General features: G+C 38.9%; 1 protein-coding gene across 1 annotated transcript; it reads left to right on the plus strand.

The window, feature by feature from the left end:
- The first annotated feature begins 7,649 nt into the window (after positions 1–7,649).
- LOC136747160 (olfactory receptor 52J3-like) lies at positions 7,650–8,588 on the plus strand. Its single transcript, XM_066700113.1, has one exon. The coding sequence runs from the start codon at positions 7,650–7,652 to the stop codon at positions 8,586–8,588; it is 939 nt and encodes a 312-aa protein (XP_066556210.1).
- Positions 8,589–16,047: the final 7,459 nt, after the last annotated feature.

The raw sequence follows: 16,047 nt of genomic DNA on the forward strand, positions 1-16,047 counted from the left end.
GGCATAACTGTCCCCGCCAGCGGCAGCAGCAGCAGCGTGTCTTCAGCGCAGCTGGACAAGGACAGAAGAAACAGGACTGGACTGAAACCTCCACTGTGGATGCTGGGCTTTTTCTCCACGATGCTCTGTAAGGGACTGTTCTTCTGGCTGTAGCCATGTTAAGACTAGGGGGCTGTCTTGTTTTTTATTTGATTGGACTTTATTTTCATTAGTCTAACTGTTGGAAACTATTGGACATAAGAATGGCCATGTTCTGTGCTGACGCCTTGATTTTTAAGGTCAGATAACCTGTGTGTTTTATTGTATTTGTTTAGATCGTACAGCCATTTCGTTCGGTTTTCCACACACCATTGCGAGCAGCAGAGCAGCCTGGTCAGCTTGTCAAAAATGCCTTTTTACTGTGGTGGTGATAAACATTTAAACTAACATTGTGTGATATGCTTGAAGTGTTTTATATCTATTGATTTTATTGTAGGCAAGTCAAGTGTTGATTTGAGAGGCTAAATTGATCAAACGTGATCAACTCACTGTCGGCCGCTGGCCGCTTGGTCGTCACTTTAAAAAACAAAAACTTTAAGTTAACAAACAAATGCTCCAAACATTTTTCTAAATTAACTTAATAAAGAAACAAGAATAAATATAAATACTTTGCCATTAAAAACAAAACTGAACTATTTTAATGTCTGCAACAGTAGTACAGCCTGTGTAATGGGAAAAAAAAAAAACACGGGCTCCAGTCGGACTCGGGCCAATAATTGTGATAATCTGTCGGACAAGAGCTGGACTGGGGCCTGAGCGTCCCGGGCCAGAGCTGGGCTAGGGCCTAGATTTGAGGCCCGTGCAGGGCTTTACTCTAAACTTAAACCTGGGAAGAACCTCCATTTTTACTTAAGCTGGCTGTATGGAGGAAGGTTTTCTCAAGTAAGAGTATATATATATATATATATATATATATATACACTCACCTAAAGGATTATTAGGAACACCATACTAATACTGTGTTTGACCCCCTTTCGCCTTCAGAACTGCCTTAATTCTACGTGGCATTGCTTCAACAAGGTGCTGAAAGCATTCTTTAGAAATGTTGGCCCATATTGAGAGGATAGCATCTTGCAGTTGATGGAGATTTGTGGGATGCACATCCAGGGCACGAAGCTCCCGTTCCACCACATCCCAAAGATGCTCTATTGGGTTGAGATCTGGTGACTGTGGGGGCCAGTTTAGTACAGTGAACTCATTGTCATGTTCAAGAAACCAATTTGAAATGATTCGACCTTTGTGACATGGTGCATTATCCTGCTGGAAGTAGCCATCAGAGGATGGGTACATGGTGGTAATAAAGGGATGGACATGGTCAGAAACAATGCTCAGGTAGGCCGTGGCATTTAAACGATGCCCAATTGGCACTAAGGGGCCTAAAGTGTGCCAAGAAAACATCCCCCACACCATTACACCACCACCACCAGCCTGCACAGTGGTAACAAGGCATGATGGATCCATGTTCTCAATCTGTTTACGCCAAATTCTGACTCTACCATCTGAATGTCTCAACAGAAATCGAGACTCATCAGACCAGGCAACATTTTTCCAGTCTTCAACTGTCCAATTTTGGTGAGCTTGTGCAAATTGTAGCCTCTTTTTCCTATTTGTAGTGGAGATGAGTGGTACCCGGTGGGGTCTTCTGCTGTTGTAGCCCATCCGCCTCAAGGTTGTAGGTGTTGTGGCTTCACAAATGCTTTGCTGCATACCTCGGTTGTAACGAGTGGTTATTTCAGTCAAAGTTGCTCTTCTATCAGCTTCAATCAGTCAGCCCATTCTCCTCTGACCTCTAGCATCAACAAGGCATTTTTGCCCACAGGACTGCCGCATACTGGATGTTTTTCCCTTTTCACACCATTCTTTGTAAACCCTAGAAATGGTTGTGCGTGAAAATCCCAGTAACTGAGCAGATTGTGAAATACTCAGACCGGCCCGTCTGGCACCAACAACCATGCCACGCTCAAAATTGCTTAAATCACCTTTCTTTCCCATTCAGACATTCAGTTTGGAGTTCAGGAGATTGTCTTGACCAGGACCACACCCCTAAATGCATTGAAGCAACTGCCATGTGATTGGTTGGTTAGATAATTGCATTAATGAGAAATTGAACAGGTGTTCCTAATAATCCTTTAGGTGAGTGCATATATATATTGTGTAGGCTTATATATTATATATAAAAATATATATTGTATTGCTTCTTGAATGTTTAACTGCTATATACAGTAGACATTGATGAAGGTATATAATTCGAATTTAAGCACTTTCGTTGAAAGGAAAAATATTTGTGAGTGTCCATTAATTTAAATAAGTAATTAATGGCTAGTTTAACTAGCAAAATATTTAAGTGCAGGATAACAAAATTGTATTATGTGTGCATTAATCAAATATATTATCAAAATAGTAACTACAGTTAAAATATTTTATCAGTGACCATTGACGATTTGAAATTGGAAAATGTCAGCGTGCATCGATTATTTTTATTTTTATTTTATTTTATTTTTTACTTCAACTTTAATTCAACTGGAGACCTGTATAACACATATTGGAAAAACTGTGGGTGTGTATAGAAGTGCTCTCTAACCATAACTTGCATGGAACTAGTTTTAAAAAGATTAATAGCATTTTTAAAATAAGTTTTCAGGTGGTTTAATATACACTCTTAAAAGTAATGTGTAGAAATTCTACACAAAAAAATTTATTAATAGTACTATGACACATTTTATGTTATTTTCTATAAAATATGTGCAGGGTACTGTCTTTCTTCTAACACATGAAAATAAAGTAATTTCATACCAAAAAAAATATGTTTGGAGTTTTCATTCTACGTTCATCCTGAAGCTGTTACATCAATAAAGTGTATTTTAGTTGTTTTCTTTTCTTCCCCTAGATTAACTATATCTGTCATCTCTCTCTCTTTCTCTGGTTGTTTGCATTTGCTGATTAAATTGATGTTGATGGAATGTTGACAATTCGACATTGATTCCATTTGCAAATGCAACACATTTCAACATTGCCTATCCAACGTTGAATTAATGTAGATTATTCCAAGTTGATCCAACGTTGATTCATCAATGTTGATTCACCGTTGAAAATTCAACGTCGATTCCATTTGCAAATCCAATCAATTTTCAATGCATATTCAATGTTGAAATATGACGTTGAAACAACGTTGTTTCTAATGTATTTTGCCTGCTGGGTAGGTAGTAATTAGGGATTGACCTTTATGACCTGGAACAGGATGAAACATAATTTGAGATGCACTGTAAAGCTCCAGGAAATTGTAGGTGGCCACTGCACCTTCCATAAGAGAGCTCAATATTCGATAAGGTGTAGTTATGACATCATTGTTTGCCTGACCAGGCAAAGAAAAAGACATTCCTACCCCCTGATTATTTGAATACCTCGCCGTACATACATACACACCTCGTAGGTGGCAGACTGGGATGGATGGGAGCTGAAAACGCAGCACTATACCACCTGCCCCTCAGGAGGAAGAAATTATTGTAACTGACAAACACGATTCATTTGGCTTCTTTTCGCTTCGCTCTATTGCCAACAGGTGGGACTGAAGAGCCGTTATTAATGTTTTATATAAACTGTATTATGTTTTATATTAATTATAATATGCAGACCAAGCAAAGTAAATGTATTAAGCTAGCAACAACCACTTTGCAAGTTGTTCAGGGCATATCCTCTAGGCATTCCTGTCAATAATAAGAGGATCAAACTGCAGAGAGAGAGAGGGCCCACAGCTGTTTGTTAAAAGTCTGTTTGTGGACTTAAATTGCATCCCCAGATTGGCAGGAACTGTCTTTGTTAATGATTGATTGGCAGGTGTTAAAATAATATTTGTGCTTGTGATTGAGTTCTTCACTTGGTCAGCAGGTTTGTGGCCCGCTCTGGCTGTGTGACATACATAAGAGTCCGCTGCTGCTGCCCTCAGCGGTAAGCACGTGAGCAGGCTCTCATGTTCCGCTGTGTATATAGTTAGTTTGTCAGCACAGTAGAGCTAACATTGCCCTGCATTAGCCGGTCTAACCAGCAGGCGTCAACTGCTCCTGTGTTCCATGGGTGGCGCATGAGTTCATTCCCACGCCCTGTGGTGTATATAGTTAATGTGTACAAAATCTAAGTTATCATCACAGTAGAGCTCTTCCACTACAACTCTGTTGACTAGCCGGCTGTGTATTATGTTGTGCTTTTCAGTGGGTGTGTGGCCCTGTTCCTATTAGATCTGGGGTCCACTGCCATGATAATGCACGGAGGGCGCACAAGTTGCTTGATTGCCCATGCCAGATATTGTAGATTATGGCCTCGCTCCTAGCTGGACTGGTAGAGCAGCCGGCCTTGCTATTGTGAGCGGAGGGCATAAGAGTTATCCTCTGTAACCCCACCTTGTATATGCTGATTCTAGACAGTTCCCATTAAGAGCGCGACTACGTTCCTCGCTCCTGGGCAGCTCAGGTGTGGCCCTACGGGGCCCCTGAGGTTACTGTCTGTAGTTGTGTTACCGAGGCCCCTAGCAGTACACCTCGGGCAGGCTCCCTTATCAGCTCGCTGCCTCCTCCCTTGCGACGGTTTTGTTATACAGCTTGAAAGATAATGATGGGTTGCGAATGCAACCCCAGTCATCTGAGAATGGAAGCACTGCCCACGGGTTGCAAGGTCCCACGGGAGTCCTGCTCCCAGCAAAAGAGGATGAACCTGCAGTGAGGTCATGTTTTATAGAACAGGAAGGGGGATGGACCTGTTCTGAGTGATGAGCGCAGGGGCCAATGGCAGCTTTGATAGAGTGACGTTTTGATCGGGTTCCTATGGAACTGCACAGAGACCCCTCCCCCTTGGGCAGTGCTTCCTTTCTCAGAAAACCACAAACCCATCATTTGCAAATGTTTATTAGGCAGTGTTTTTTAATGTTTTAATTTATATTAAATGTATTTAACTATACTGGTATAAATAACGCAACCTAGGGCCGGATTAAATCAAAACTTTGACCCACCCACTAATAGCAAACTACAAACCTGTACATTATAGCGGTTATATTTATGATTAGAAGGAAGTGGCATCTTACTAAAAATGAAGCCGCAACTGAGTACAGTTCTGTAGTTTTCTATTAGTGGGTGGGTCAAAATTTTGACTTAATCCCAGCCCTAGTCTCATGAGCTAGGCTACCTAGACCCTGGGAGATGGAACAAATGTACTAGAAAGCTACATAAACCTACCAAACACAATAATAATAAAGATATTTCTTCAATAATTAAGCAATAAGGGTAATTATTTTCTTATGTATTTTTCAATCTCCATCCATCCATGCATCTTCGAAACTGCTTGTCCTGGTGAGGGTCGCAGGGAAGCCGGAGCTGATCCTGGCAGGCATAGGGCACAAGGTAGGAATACACCCAGGATGGGACGGCAGTCCATCGCTGGGCAACACACACACAGACACAGACACACAATTTAGAGAGACCAATCAACGTAACCTGCATGTCTTTGGATGGTGGGAGGAAACCAGAGTGCCCGGAGAAAACCCACACAGACACTGGGAGAACATGCAAAATCCACACAGACAATCCCCCCGAGCCGGGACTTTTAATAGCTACAGTTTTTAATTTTACAATACTCATGTACACAGTACTGAAAAGATGTACGATAGCAAGGACTAACTTTTTTGTCACTTCCCTTCTCAATGAGTCATTATTTCAACATCAACTACGCAGCAAAATAAATAGTTCCCTGATTTAATCAAGAGAAAGGTATTTTATCTTTAGTGAAATACCGTATTAGAACAAAAAAAGAGCTATACCAATCAAATCAATCAATCAATCAATCAAACAATCAATACATTTTTATTTGCTTAACGCCCTTCACAGGGTAGCCACTGAGTGCTTTACAGAGTGATAAACATACAACTAACATATAGCAAAATAAAATAAATATACTTAAAAATAGATCTTTAACAGTGTACATGGACTCAGTTAACCAACATTAAATAAACCATTAGGCATGGAGGAGAGGAAAAAAAACTCCTATGGATGTCATTTAGGAGAAAAAAAAATCTCTGGGGGTGCACAGCTTAAGGCCTAGACCTAATGGTTGCCTCCCCTCCAGGCAATATAATTGTTACAGCAGCAAGGAGATCAGAACGTTCTTCCCTCAGGTGGGCCCCTTGGCAGTCGGGGGGTTGGAACATCAACAGGCCTTGGGTAGCAATGGCTCATCAGACCTTGGGGTCTAGGTGCACTGTTTGCTCTCTGTGGTGGGGTGCCTCTGGGGTGTGTTGTGCCTCGTTGGGCTTCCACAGTGTGGGACGAGGTGTCTTGTCGGCCTCTCAGAGGGGGCTATTGCTGGAAAACAAAAAACATTTTTGCTCAGATGCTGGTCATGCAGTGCAGGACATCTCCAAATACAATTGTGCATTGCATGTCCATGGCACACCGGTGGCACTATTGGCTAGAGAAACAGATACTAAAAAGATTATTTAAAGCAGGGGTGGCTAACCCAGGTCCTGGAGAGCCTACAGGCTTTTGTTCTATCCAGATCGTTAACTGCTTAATTGAACCAATTGTGCGGCTTAATTAGGCAAAATGTCCCTGTGTTCAAGGTATCTATTAATTGGTAATGTGGTAATTAGGATTGCGGCTCTCCAGGACCAGGGTTAGCCACCCCTGATTTTAAGGCTAAGACAGAGTGGGGCATCTCTTACATTGGCTGGAAGATCGTTCCATAGTTTCGGGGCCCTATAACTAAATGCTCTACAACCTGCAGTTTTCTTGTGTATTTTAGCGACCACTGAGTAACCAGCTTCCTGGGATCTCAGCGGCCGACACAGAGTGTATTCAATAAGGAGATATTTTAAGTAGGGTGGTGTCAGTCAAAATATTAGGGCCAGGCCAAAATATAATGGCCTGGCCCTAATGCTCTTAGGAGTCTCCAAAAACAACAAGTAATGGAATCCCTCTGTAATCTGCATAATTACCTTTATGATATTTTGGTCTGTGTCCTCTAAGGAGCTGACGTATAGCCTTTGTGTCGGATAAAATAGTACAGCTGAGGCACAGAAGAGCAATACACTGCAACCCATAGGATGAAGCTGGAACTGAGAACCTAGCCAAGTAAGAGAGTTATTTGTTTTGTTTGTAACCATTATGAATCTCGCTATAACTGATACTTTGCTATAGTGTCACAGAAATCATCAAGCATTTTCAAATAACGTTGACAAAATACATGAAAACGAGTAGAATCCAAAATATTATAAACCAGTGATGTCTTCCCAAGCAACTGAAAACCAAAATTATTCAATATCTCTGTTAAAATTATATTACATATGTATGTATTATTAAATATTTATCATCTTTTTCCAATGTAGATCTTTGATTCTCTTGCGTTATTCACTACTATTACACAGAAAATCTGCAAAATAAGATTTTATGGATATTTTGCAGCAGGGTTACTTGTAGTTGTATCCAGTTCATTAACTTAAAAACCTAAAAAAAACTTTTCTCCAACACGTATTTAAAAGGCAAAAAAATAAGCTAAATGTATCTTTATGTACCGGTTTTGTTTAAATCATTTTCTAACTTCCTTTAGGAAAACTGTTGGACAAAACAACAATGGAAAACATCTCTTCCAATATAACATCTATTTTAACCCTGGGAAGCTTAAATATACCTCCAAAAAGTATCTACCCAGCATTTATTTTTGCAATGCTAAGTTACTGTTTAATTATTTTCTGTAACCTAGTTATTCTTCTCACAATTACTATTGAGAAACGTTTACATGAACCGATGTATCTGCTGCTCATCAATCTACCAATCAATGATCTCATTGGATCCACTGCCTTTCTTCCACAGTTAATGAATGAAATTGTATCTGATTCAAGGTCAATAAGTTACCCAGCCTGTGTCACCCAGGCTTTCTTCATTCACATTTATGGAGGTGGCACTGCCCTGATACTAACAGCAATGGCATATGATAGATATATAGCCATATGCTTACCTTTAAGGTATAATACTATCATGACCAATACCTTTTTAATTAAAATGATCATACTTGTTTGGTTTTCAGATTTAATTTTGATGGTTGTGCTTTTTTATCTTCTCCTTCGTATCCCTCGATGCCAATCTTTCATTTCAAATGCTTACTGTGACAATCCAACTCTTCTTAGATTGGTCTGTGCAGACACAAGTATAAATAATATTTATGGGTTGTTTATAACTGCTTTGCTACAAGGGGTTTCCTTAGTTACAGTAATTTATACATACCTTCAAATTCTTCTTACATGTCTAAGAAACAAGCGGTCTGATGCAAAGAGCAAAGCTATTCAGACCTGTGCTACTCACTTAACAGTTTTCATTATTTTAGAAATCACAGGACTATTTACAATACTTGCATATCGCTTTGAAAAGGCTTCTCCATTCTTAAGACAAATGTTTGGGGCCTCTAGCTTAATAATTCCCCCAGCACTGAACCCAATTATATATGGCCTAAAAACAAAAGAGATCAGGAGCAAAATAGCACTGATTTTCAAAAGAAAGGTGTCACCTTTTTAATATGTGTTTTGCCCAAAATGAGGGTGTGAAATTCACTAAGCATTCCTGGTTGGGTTCACCTTGGTTGCTCTATATCTTTTCTTTTTTTGCCTGTTTGCAGTTTTTGATTTTGACTGAACTAACAAAATTCTTCCCTTTTCTGCTCCACAGCATAAATATGATAGGAGGAATGTGAAATGTATAAATTGCAGAAAATCTGCTTGATTGGTTAACTAGAATTAAAAGTCATTTGGGAATAAAATCTAAATTATTTGATTTAGCAATTTCTTTTAAACATGTGTTTTGTGCAAATGCATTTACTCTGTGTATGCCCACAGTGCATAATTGAAAAAAAAATATATTAGACTCTAAGAGACTTTGTACATGTTTTATTGCTTTTGGATTCTGTCTAAATCAGGCTGCTTCTCCAACAATTTGTATGGCTTTGAAATTACTGTTTTCTTAAAAATGCCCTCAAGCATTCTCTGATATGTAACCTTTCAAAGACAGTCTGTGTTTTTTGCACTGTAAGCCCAGAACCTCTACAGTTTATTTGTCTCAACAATTGGAGGATTTGATGGAGATGGAGCAGAAGGAACTCCCTGAACCTGCAGGTGTCTGAGAAAAATCAGGCTTTCACCTGCCAGCCTGCACTCACACTGCCAGTGCTGCACGGCCCCATGGGAACTCTATTGGCAATGGCAATTCAGCTTATAGGATCCACGCTTTTGATCGGATGAGGCACACTGGAGTCTGGATTTCCAGTGAAGATAAAAACTATTTTACAACATTGAAGGTGTCTATGCAGAGGTATCCTTAGATTATCCCTTTCAGGACCAAGCATTTTTTAGAAACATTGTCCATTAGGACCAGGCTCTTTTTGGTTGCTTTTGATTCACAGTAAATCACAGGAAATCTAGCACCTTGAAATTGGGCTCCTTCTTTCAGAACACCCTGGGAAACATTATGAAGTATCTCATAAGCCATTACAATTTGTGTTGGTTTTCACATAAAATATGAGTATGTTTCACATTCTTTTACAAAATGTTAATATTTGTTCTATTGTCTAAAACATGTTATTTTGTGACCTTAGGTACCATACAATACTTTCTAAATGTTTTGCTGAAATTCTGTATATTGATGTTTGGACAATTTATAAGACATTGATTTTTCTTTATAATCAATGATGTGTTTTTTTTCAAAAAAATATCAATAGACTATCTTAATTAAATAACAGTAATTTTGGTAAAAATAATAATAACATCACTGTATTCTGTTCTTGAATCTTTCAGTGAACAAAAATAAACCACTTGTTCCATTATAATAAAAATGCTCTATTATAACTAAAATACAAAAACATTCTCAATGACAGTAATAAATAAATTATTGTTTCTTACTTCTGGAAAAAATATTTTCTCACACACGCTGCATCATTATTGTCTGTGGCTGCTGCAGACTTTCCAGTCACTTTAAATCCCATCCTCCAAAGCAGGGAGTAAAATACTAAGTCTCCTGCATCAGGTGATAGAGGTTTCCAGTCTTAACTGTAAACATATGGTAAGTCTGGAAGTCTAGAAAGTGAAGCTTATTTTGTATCATGTTAACATGATAGCAGTCCCATAAGCCCACTTCAATGATATTGTGTTGTGTGAAATACTGGTCTGTAAGTGGTTAATGAAGAGAGTGTCATTGGGGCCAGGTGAGTAGAAGTTGGGTGGGCACACTGGCCAATGGAGCCCTGACTGCTCATGAAAGAGCCCGGGAATGGGTGGGGAGAAATCGTGTACCCTACACTGCATTCTCCTGCTTCCATACCCTTGTGATCCCCTCGCCCGAGATGCCACCGACTGGTGCAGGTGTGTGCTGTTGATGCATTGCTCAAAAGATGAATAATTAAGCATTTGACATGTGAAAATCAAAAAGGTGAAAAATTAAATAAGCAATATAAGGTATTAATGCAATATTAAATTAAAGCACACAAATAAGAACGTTATTAATAAACAAAAGCAAACTTATCAATATAGTGAAAGAGCTCAGTCACATCCCATGACACTCCCACCCCCAACCAAACCGGTGTTGTTCAATTTGTTCATGCTTTTGTTTTTCATGACTTGCTTATTGCAATGCACTGGGGATTGCTGGGGTTACTAAACAGACTTTGAATAGTTTGCAATATGTTCAAAACTCTGCTCCTCAAGTCTTAATGGAACAAGGAAATATAAGAACATAAGAAAGTCTACAAACAAGAGGAGGGCATTCGACCCATCATGCTCGTTTGGTGTCCATTAATAACTAAGTGATCCAAGGAAACTATCCAGTCTATTTTTAAATGTTCCCAAATTTTCATCTTCAACCACATCGCTGGGGAGTTTGTTCCAGATTGTGACAACTGTCTGTGTGAAGAAGTGTCTCCTGTTTTCTGTCTTGAATGCCTTGAAGCCCAATTTCCATTTGTGTCCCAGGGCGCGTGTGTCCCTGCTGATCTGGAAAAGCTCCTCTGGTTTGATGTGGTCGATGCCTTTCATGATTTTGAAGACTTGAGTCAAGTCCCCACGTAGTCTCCTCTGTTCCAGGGTGAAAAGGTTCAGTTCCCTCAGTCTCTCAGTAGGACATTCCCTTCAGACCTGGAATAAGTCTGGTTGCTCTCCTCTGAACTGCCTCTAGAGCAGCAATATCTTTCTTGAAGTGTGGAGCCCAGAACTGTACACAGTATCCAGATGAGCTCTAACTAGTGCATTGTACAGTATTAACATTACTGCCCTTGTTTTAAATTCTACACTTTTGACAATATACCCTAACATTGTTTGCCTTTTTTATTGCTTCCCCACATTGTTGGGATGGAGAAAGTGAGGAGTCCACATAGACTCCTAGGTCTTTCATGCGTTACTTCATCTAGTCCTATTCCTCCCATAGTGTAATTATAATGGATATATTTGTTACCTGCACGTAATACCTTGCACTTGTCCACATTGAATTTCATCTGCCAGGTGTCGGCTCACAACTGAATATTATCTAAGTCCCTTTGAATAACCTGTGCTGCCGAGATTTTATCTGCCGAGCCACCAGATCATTAATATAGATTAGAAAAAGAAAAAGCCCTAGTACTGATCCCTGTGGAACTCCACTAACAACCTCACTCCAGTTAGAAGCAACTCCTCTAATCGACACCCTCTGTTTCCTATACATCAACCAGTTCATAATCCATCTACTTACATTACCCTGAATGCCTACAGCTTCCAATTTGAGGATCAATCTGAGATCCTGCCGACTACGCCAAAATCTGTAATGGAGGAGATAAGCCATTTTATAAAAATCACTTTAGTTTACTTTAATTATACATTTGATATATCTATTACTTTCTAGTTTTATTATTTTTCTGTTATTACTTTGTTACGAACTCCCCTTTTGGTCTAGGATCTAGGCGTAGAAAGTGTGGGTGGGGAAAGCACAACATAACACGCCTGCCCATGCGACTGGGGAAAGGGTGTTGAGATGAGCAAACGGTGGGGAGACAGATGGGGCCATGAACAATGCTGTAAAATAATACATATTTATTGTTGTGACATATAATGTAAGACCGAGGCATAACAAATACCCCAGATAAAACACAATAAATAACAGATACACAGAACTAAAGGGAGGTCGAACACGTAAAATCAAAGATATAAAGAAAACCCTCACCTATTTAAGCCACTAGGGCACCACCCTCCTAGCCTAGCCCAACAATACACATTGTGGCACCTCGTGAAGGACTAGCTTAGTGTTTTGAAACAGAAACTCAACCCTACGTGATGTGAATGTAAGCCCTGGGGTGTCTTACCTACCTACCTTGCCCTCCCCAGGCTTATTACAGGGATGGGTGACACTGGGATTGAAACAGATAAGATATACACAAGGTAACATAGGATGTTAATATTTTTCCCCCACAAAATTAAAAGGCTTTTTAATGGTGTCCATTTTAGGACATCCTTATGCATCAGTCGTCCTCAAGTCAATTATCAAGCATCACCCACTCAAGTCTAGGGTATCAGGATCGTTACTCACCCCTCCCTTAGTCAATCATCATGTCTCTTCCTCACACCTCCTCCTCACGTCTCCTCCTTATGCATCATGCATCGCGTCTTCTCCTCATGTCTCCTCTTCACACATCACGCATCATGTCTCCTCCTCATGCCTCAATGCTGTTTTATTTATTTATTTTATTTATGGTATGAAATCACTCATCACCCCCTGATTGAATTATGCTTTACTTATTAATAATGAGTTGGTCTTAGAGATGCAGTTTGGTCACTGTACTCCAGTTTGGGAGACCCGAGTTCAAATCCTGTCCCTGATACAATATATTATGTTTCACATTTTCACATTCACATATAGTATAGTATTAGAAACATATCTTTATTGCAATGAAATGTGCTGTGTTCATTTAACAACCTTGTGATTTTTTGACATGACTGTAAAGATTATTCCTTTAAACATTTTTAAGAATAGGGGTTAGTCAATGACTGCCTGAAGTCTGGAACCCATAGACATCACCAGATGGTGGGTTTCTTCCCTGGTGATGCTCCACCAGACCTGTACTCCAGCTGTCTTTAGTTCCTGATTGTTCTTTTGACACGTTTTCTGATTTAAACATTATTTACCTGGGACAGTGCTTGGATTATTCTTTTTTCATTTAATTTGATTATGCAGGGATTGGAGTTTTGGGGTGGGGTTAGGGGAAAGAGCTTGGCGTGGCCCTGAAGTGACAAGAAAACCCTAGGGGATGGTGAACAACCAATACCAGCAATGGGTTGGAGTTTATTCTGATGCCAGTGCAATGTCAACCAAACCAAACAAACTCAAACAAAAGGAAAGAGAAAAATATCACCATTACCATTGATTGTGAGTGGAAAAAGAAACCAAATAAACTAAGCAGTCCAGAAAACACAAAACACTGGTTTCTTGACAGGCTACGGTGCAGATTGGGCTCTCGCATCTGTTTTTTTTCCCAGTTCACCTGTGGTTTTCTATCGATGTACAAGGTGTCTGGGCTCTAGGGGTGGTCAGTATGAGGTCCTTGGTCAGCTCCCAGTGGTGCCAGAGGATTCAGCAGCCAGTGGTCTAGATACACCAAACCAAACAAAACAAAACCAACACCTGTAGCAGCATGTCTTGTCATGCCAGGATCAGGAGACCACATGGCAGAACCCTGCAGCCTAAATAGTGCTGAGCCTCACCCCTGCAATTAATGCACTGCCCCACCACAGCCAATCAGTGAGCACAGCAGAGCTGATCGCACAAATGGGGCTCATCCACATGGTCGTGCTCCAAATAAAGATAGCCTCCTTTTTATTCTTCTTCATTTGGAATCATTGGTTATTTAAATAAAGTTTTATTTACACTCTTATCTGTGTATCACTTTTGTTATCAATATGCTCACTTATCACATTGCTTATTCTTCAGTCTCATCTGCTATATTCATTCACAAGATTCTTTACTCCTATTTTTTTTACTATTCACATTATATTGTATATCCCCTTAGTAAAAGTTCAATTATATTAATTGAGTTTGGTAACCCTATATCTTACAATTATCTTAGTTAAGCCTCTTTTTCTATGTCTGTGTTTTAGGCTTAACAATCCTTTTGACTATTTTATATATAGAGAGAAAGGATTCACTTTGGGAGCTGTTTTCTCTTTCAGATAACCAAGTTGCATCCACAACTCAGCGTTTTCATATAGAATCACTGAATTCAAGGACTGACTTTTTTGTCACTTTCCTGTCAATGCTGAGAGTCATTAGTTCAACATTAATCATGCAGCAAAATAAACAGTTCCCTGATATAGTCAAGAGAGGTTTTTCATCTTCAAAAAAATCCTGGAATAGAATTATCCCCCCAGAGCTATATGAGATGTAGTTTCAGTGAGACCTGGCCTGGCCCTAATGATTTCAGGAGTCTCCAAAACACCAAGTTTGGTACCTGAAAAATTACCATTATGATATTTCTGTCTGTGTCCTCTAAGGAGCTGACATATAGCCTTTGTGTGGGATAAAATAATACAGCTAAAGCACAGAAGAGCAATACAATGCAACCCATAGCATGAAGCTGGAACTGAAAACCTAACCAAGTAAGAGAGTTATTTGTTGTGTTATCAGTGTTAATTTTGTTGACAAAATTGATGACAAAAATGTTCTGTTTTTTATTTTAGTTAACGAAGATGAAAATCTGACTAAATTCATCCAACATGACATCAACGATGACTAAATGCATTTTTTGCATTTTTATTTGCTAAAATATGATGAGACAAAATCGTCACCGTTTGCACTTTTACCGTCTGGCTGTCTATCATATAGCAGCACCAGGCAGTGCGAGTGTTGCTGCCATGCAGTACAGCTTATAATTGTCAGAACACAACTGGGATCTACAGCACAGGCTGGTGAAGGAGGAGCGGGGAAAGTTCAAGAGAATCAAGGTTGCATTCTTGTATCACAGATGTACACAATTCTGTGCAGATATGCAGAATTCCAGTTATCCCATTGGTGGAGCAATGCAGATCTCCGCAGATATACAGAAATCTGCACTACACAAATGCAACCCAAGAGTTTTGAGAGTGCAATAATTTCCAATATTTAATCAAAAAGATAATGTTTGATAAAAGCTAGTTATGTTATCTATAATATTACTGTTATTATTATATATAATTATATCATCAGTATAGACAAACTGATTAAAAAAACATAGCTAGGCTACCAAGCACGGTCAATACAACTGGTTAGTTCGTAAATTGTGAAAAAACTTTAATTCAGTACTTGGAAGAAAGAAATCTGCAGTCTGACAGCACTTCAAATACAATGAGAAAACAAAGAAAATGCAGGAAACTGCAGGAAACTGCCGGAAACAAAACCAAATGTGACTACAATATGACTGGAAAAAATACAATGAATTTGACATCTGAAGAGTGAAATCAGTTTGTTTATTTATTTCTTAGTGAAGGATTTGGAGGTAAAATAATGTAAGTCAGTTTGTGATTCTTATATATTCTTAGTGTAATAGTTATCTGTATTATACATTTTTGTTGCTAAAATTGTTTTGGTAAGTAAAAGTTGCCACACAATTATTGTAAGGATTTAAATGGTAACAAATTAGAACTATCGTAATTCTAAAGTTAAAAAGGTAAATTAACATAATTTATTTAAAATTCCATTGACTAAAACTTAATTATATTCATGCCGGTTTTAGCTCAATATAACAAAATTAAATAAACATGACTAAAATGTGACTAAAACTAATGTCATTTTAGTACACTAAAACAAACAAAGATGTTAGTCATTGTTTAGTCAACTAAACATAAAGAAAAATGTAGGACTGAAATGTGACTATATCTCCTAGACATTTTAGTTGACCTAAGACTACGACTAAATCAAAAACTGATGACTAAATTCACACTGTGTGTTAATAACCATTATGCATATCACTATAACTGATACTTTGCTATAGTGT

Source organism: Amia ocellicauda, chromosome 3 (assembly GCF_036373705.1).
Source record: "Amia ocellicauda isolate fAmiCal2 chromosome 3, fAmiCal2.hap1, whole genome shotgun sequence".
Classification (NCBI taxonomy): domain Eukaryota; kingdom Metazoa; phylum Chordata; class Actinopteri; order Amiiformes; family Amiidae; genus Amia; species Amia ocellicauda.

Excerpts from the sequence above, each read along its gene's own strand:
- LOC136747160 (XM_066700113.1), top strand. The coding sequence starts at position 7,650 with ATGGAAAACATCTCTTCCAATATAACATCTATTTTAACCCTGGGAAGC.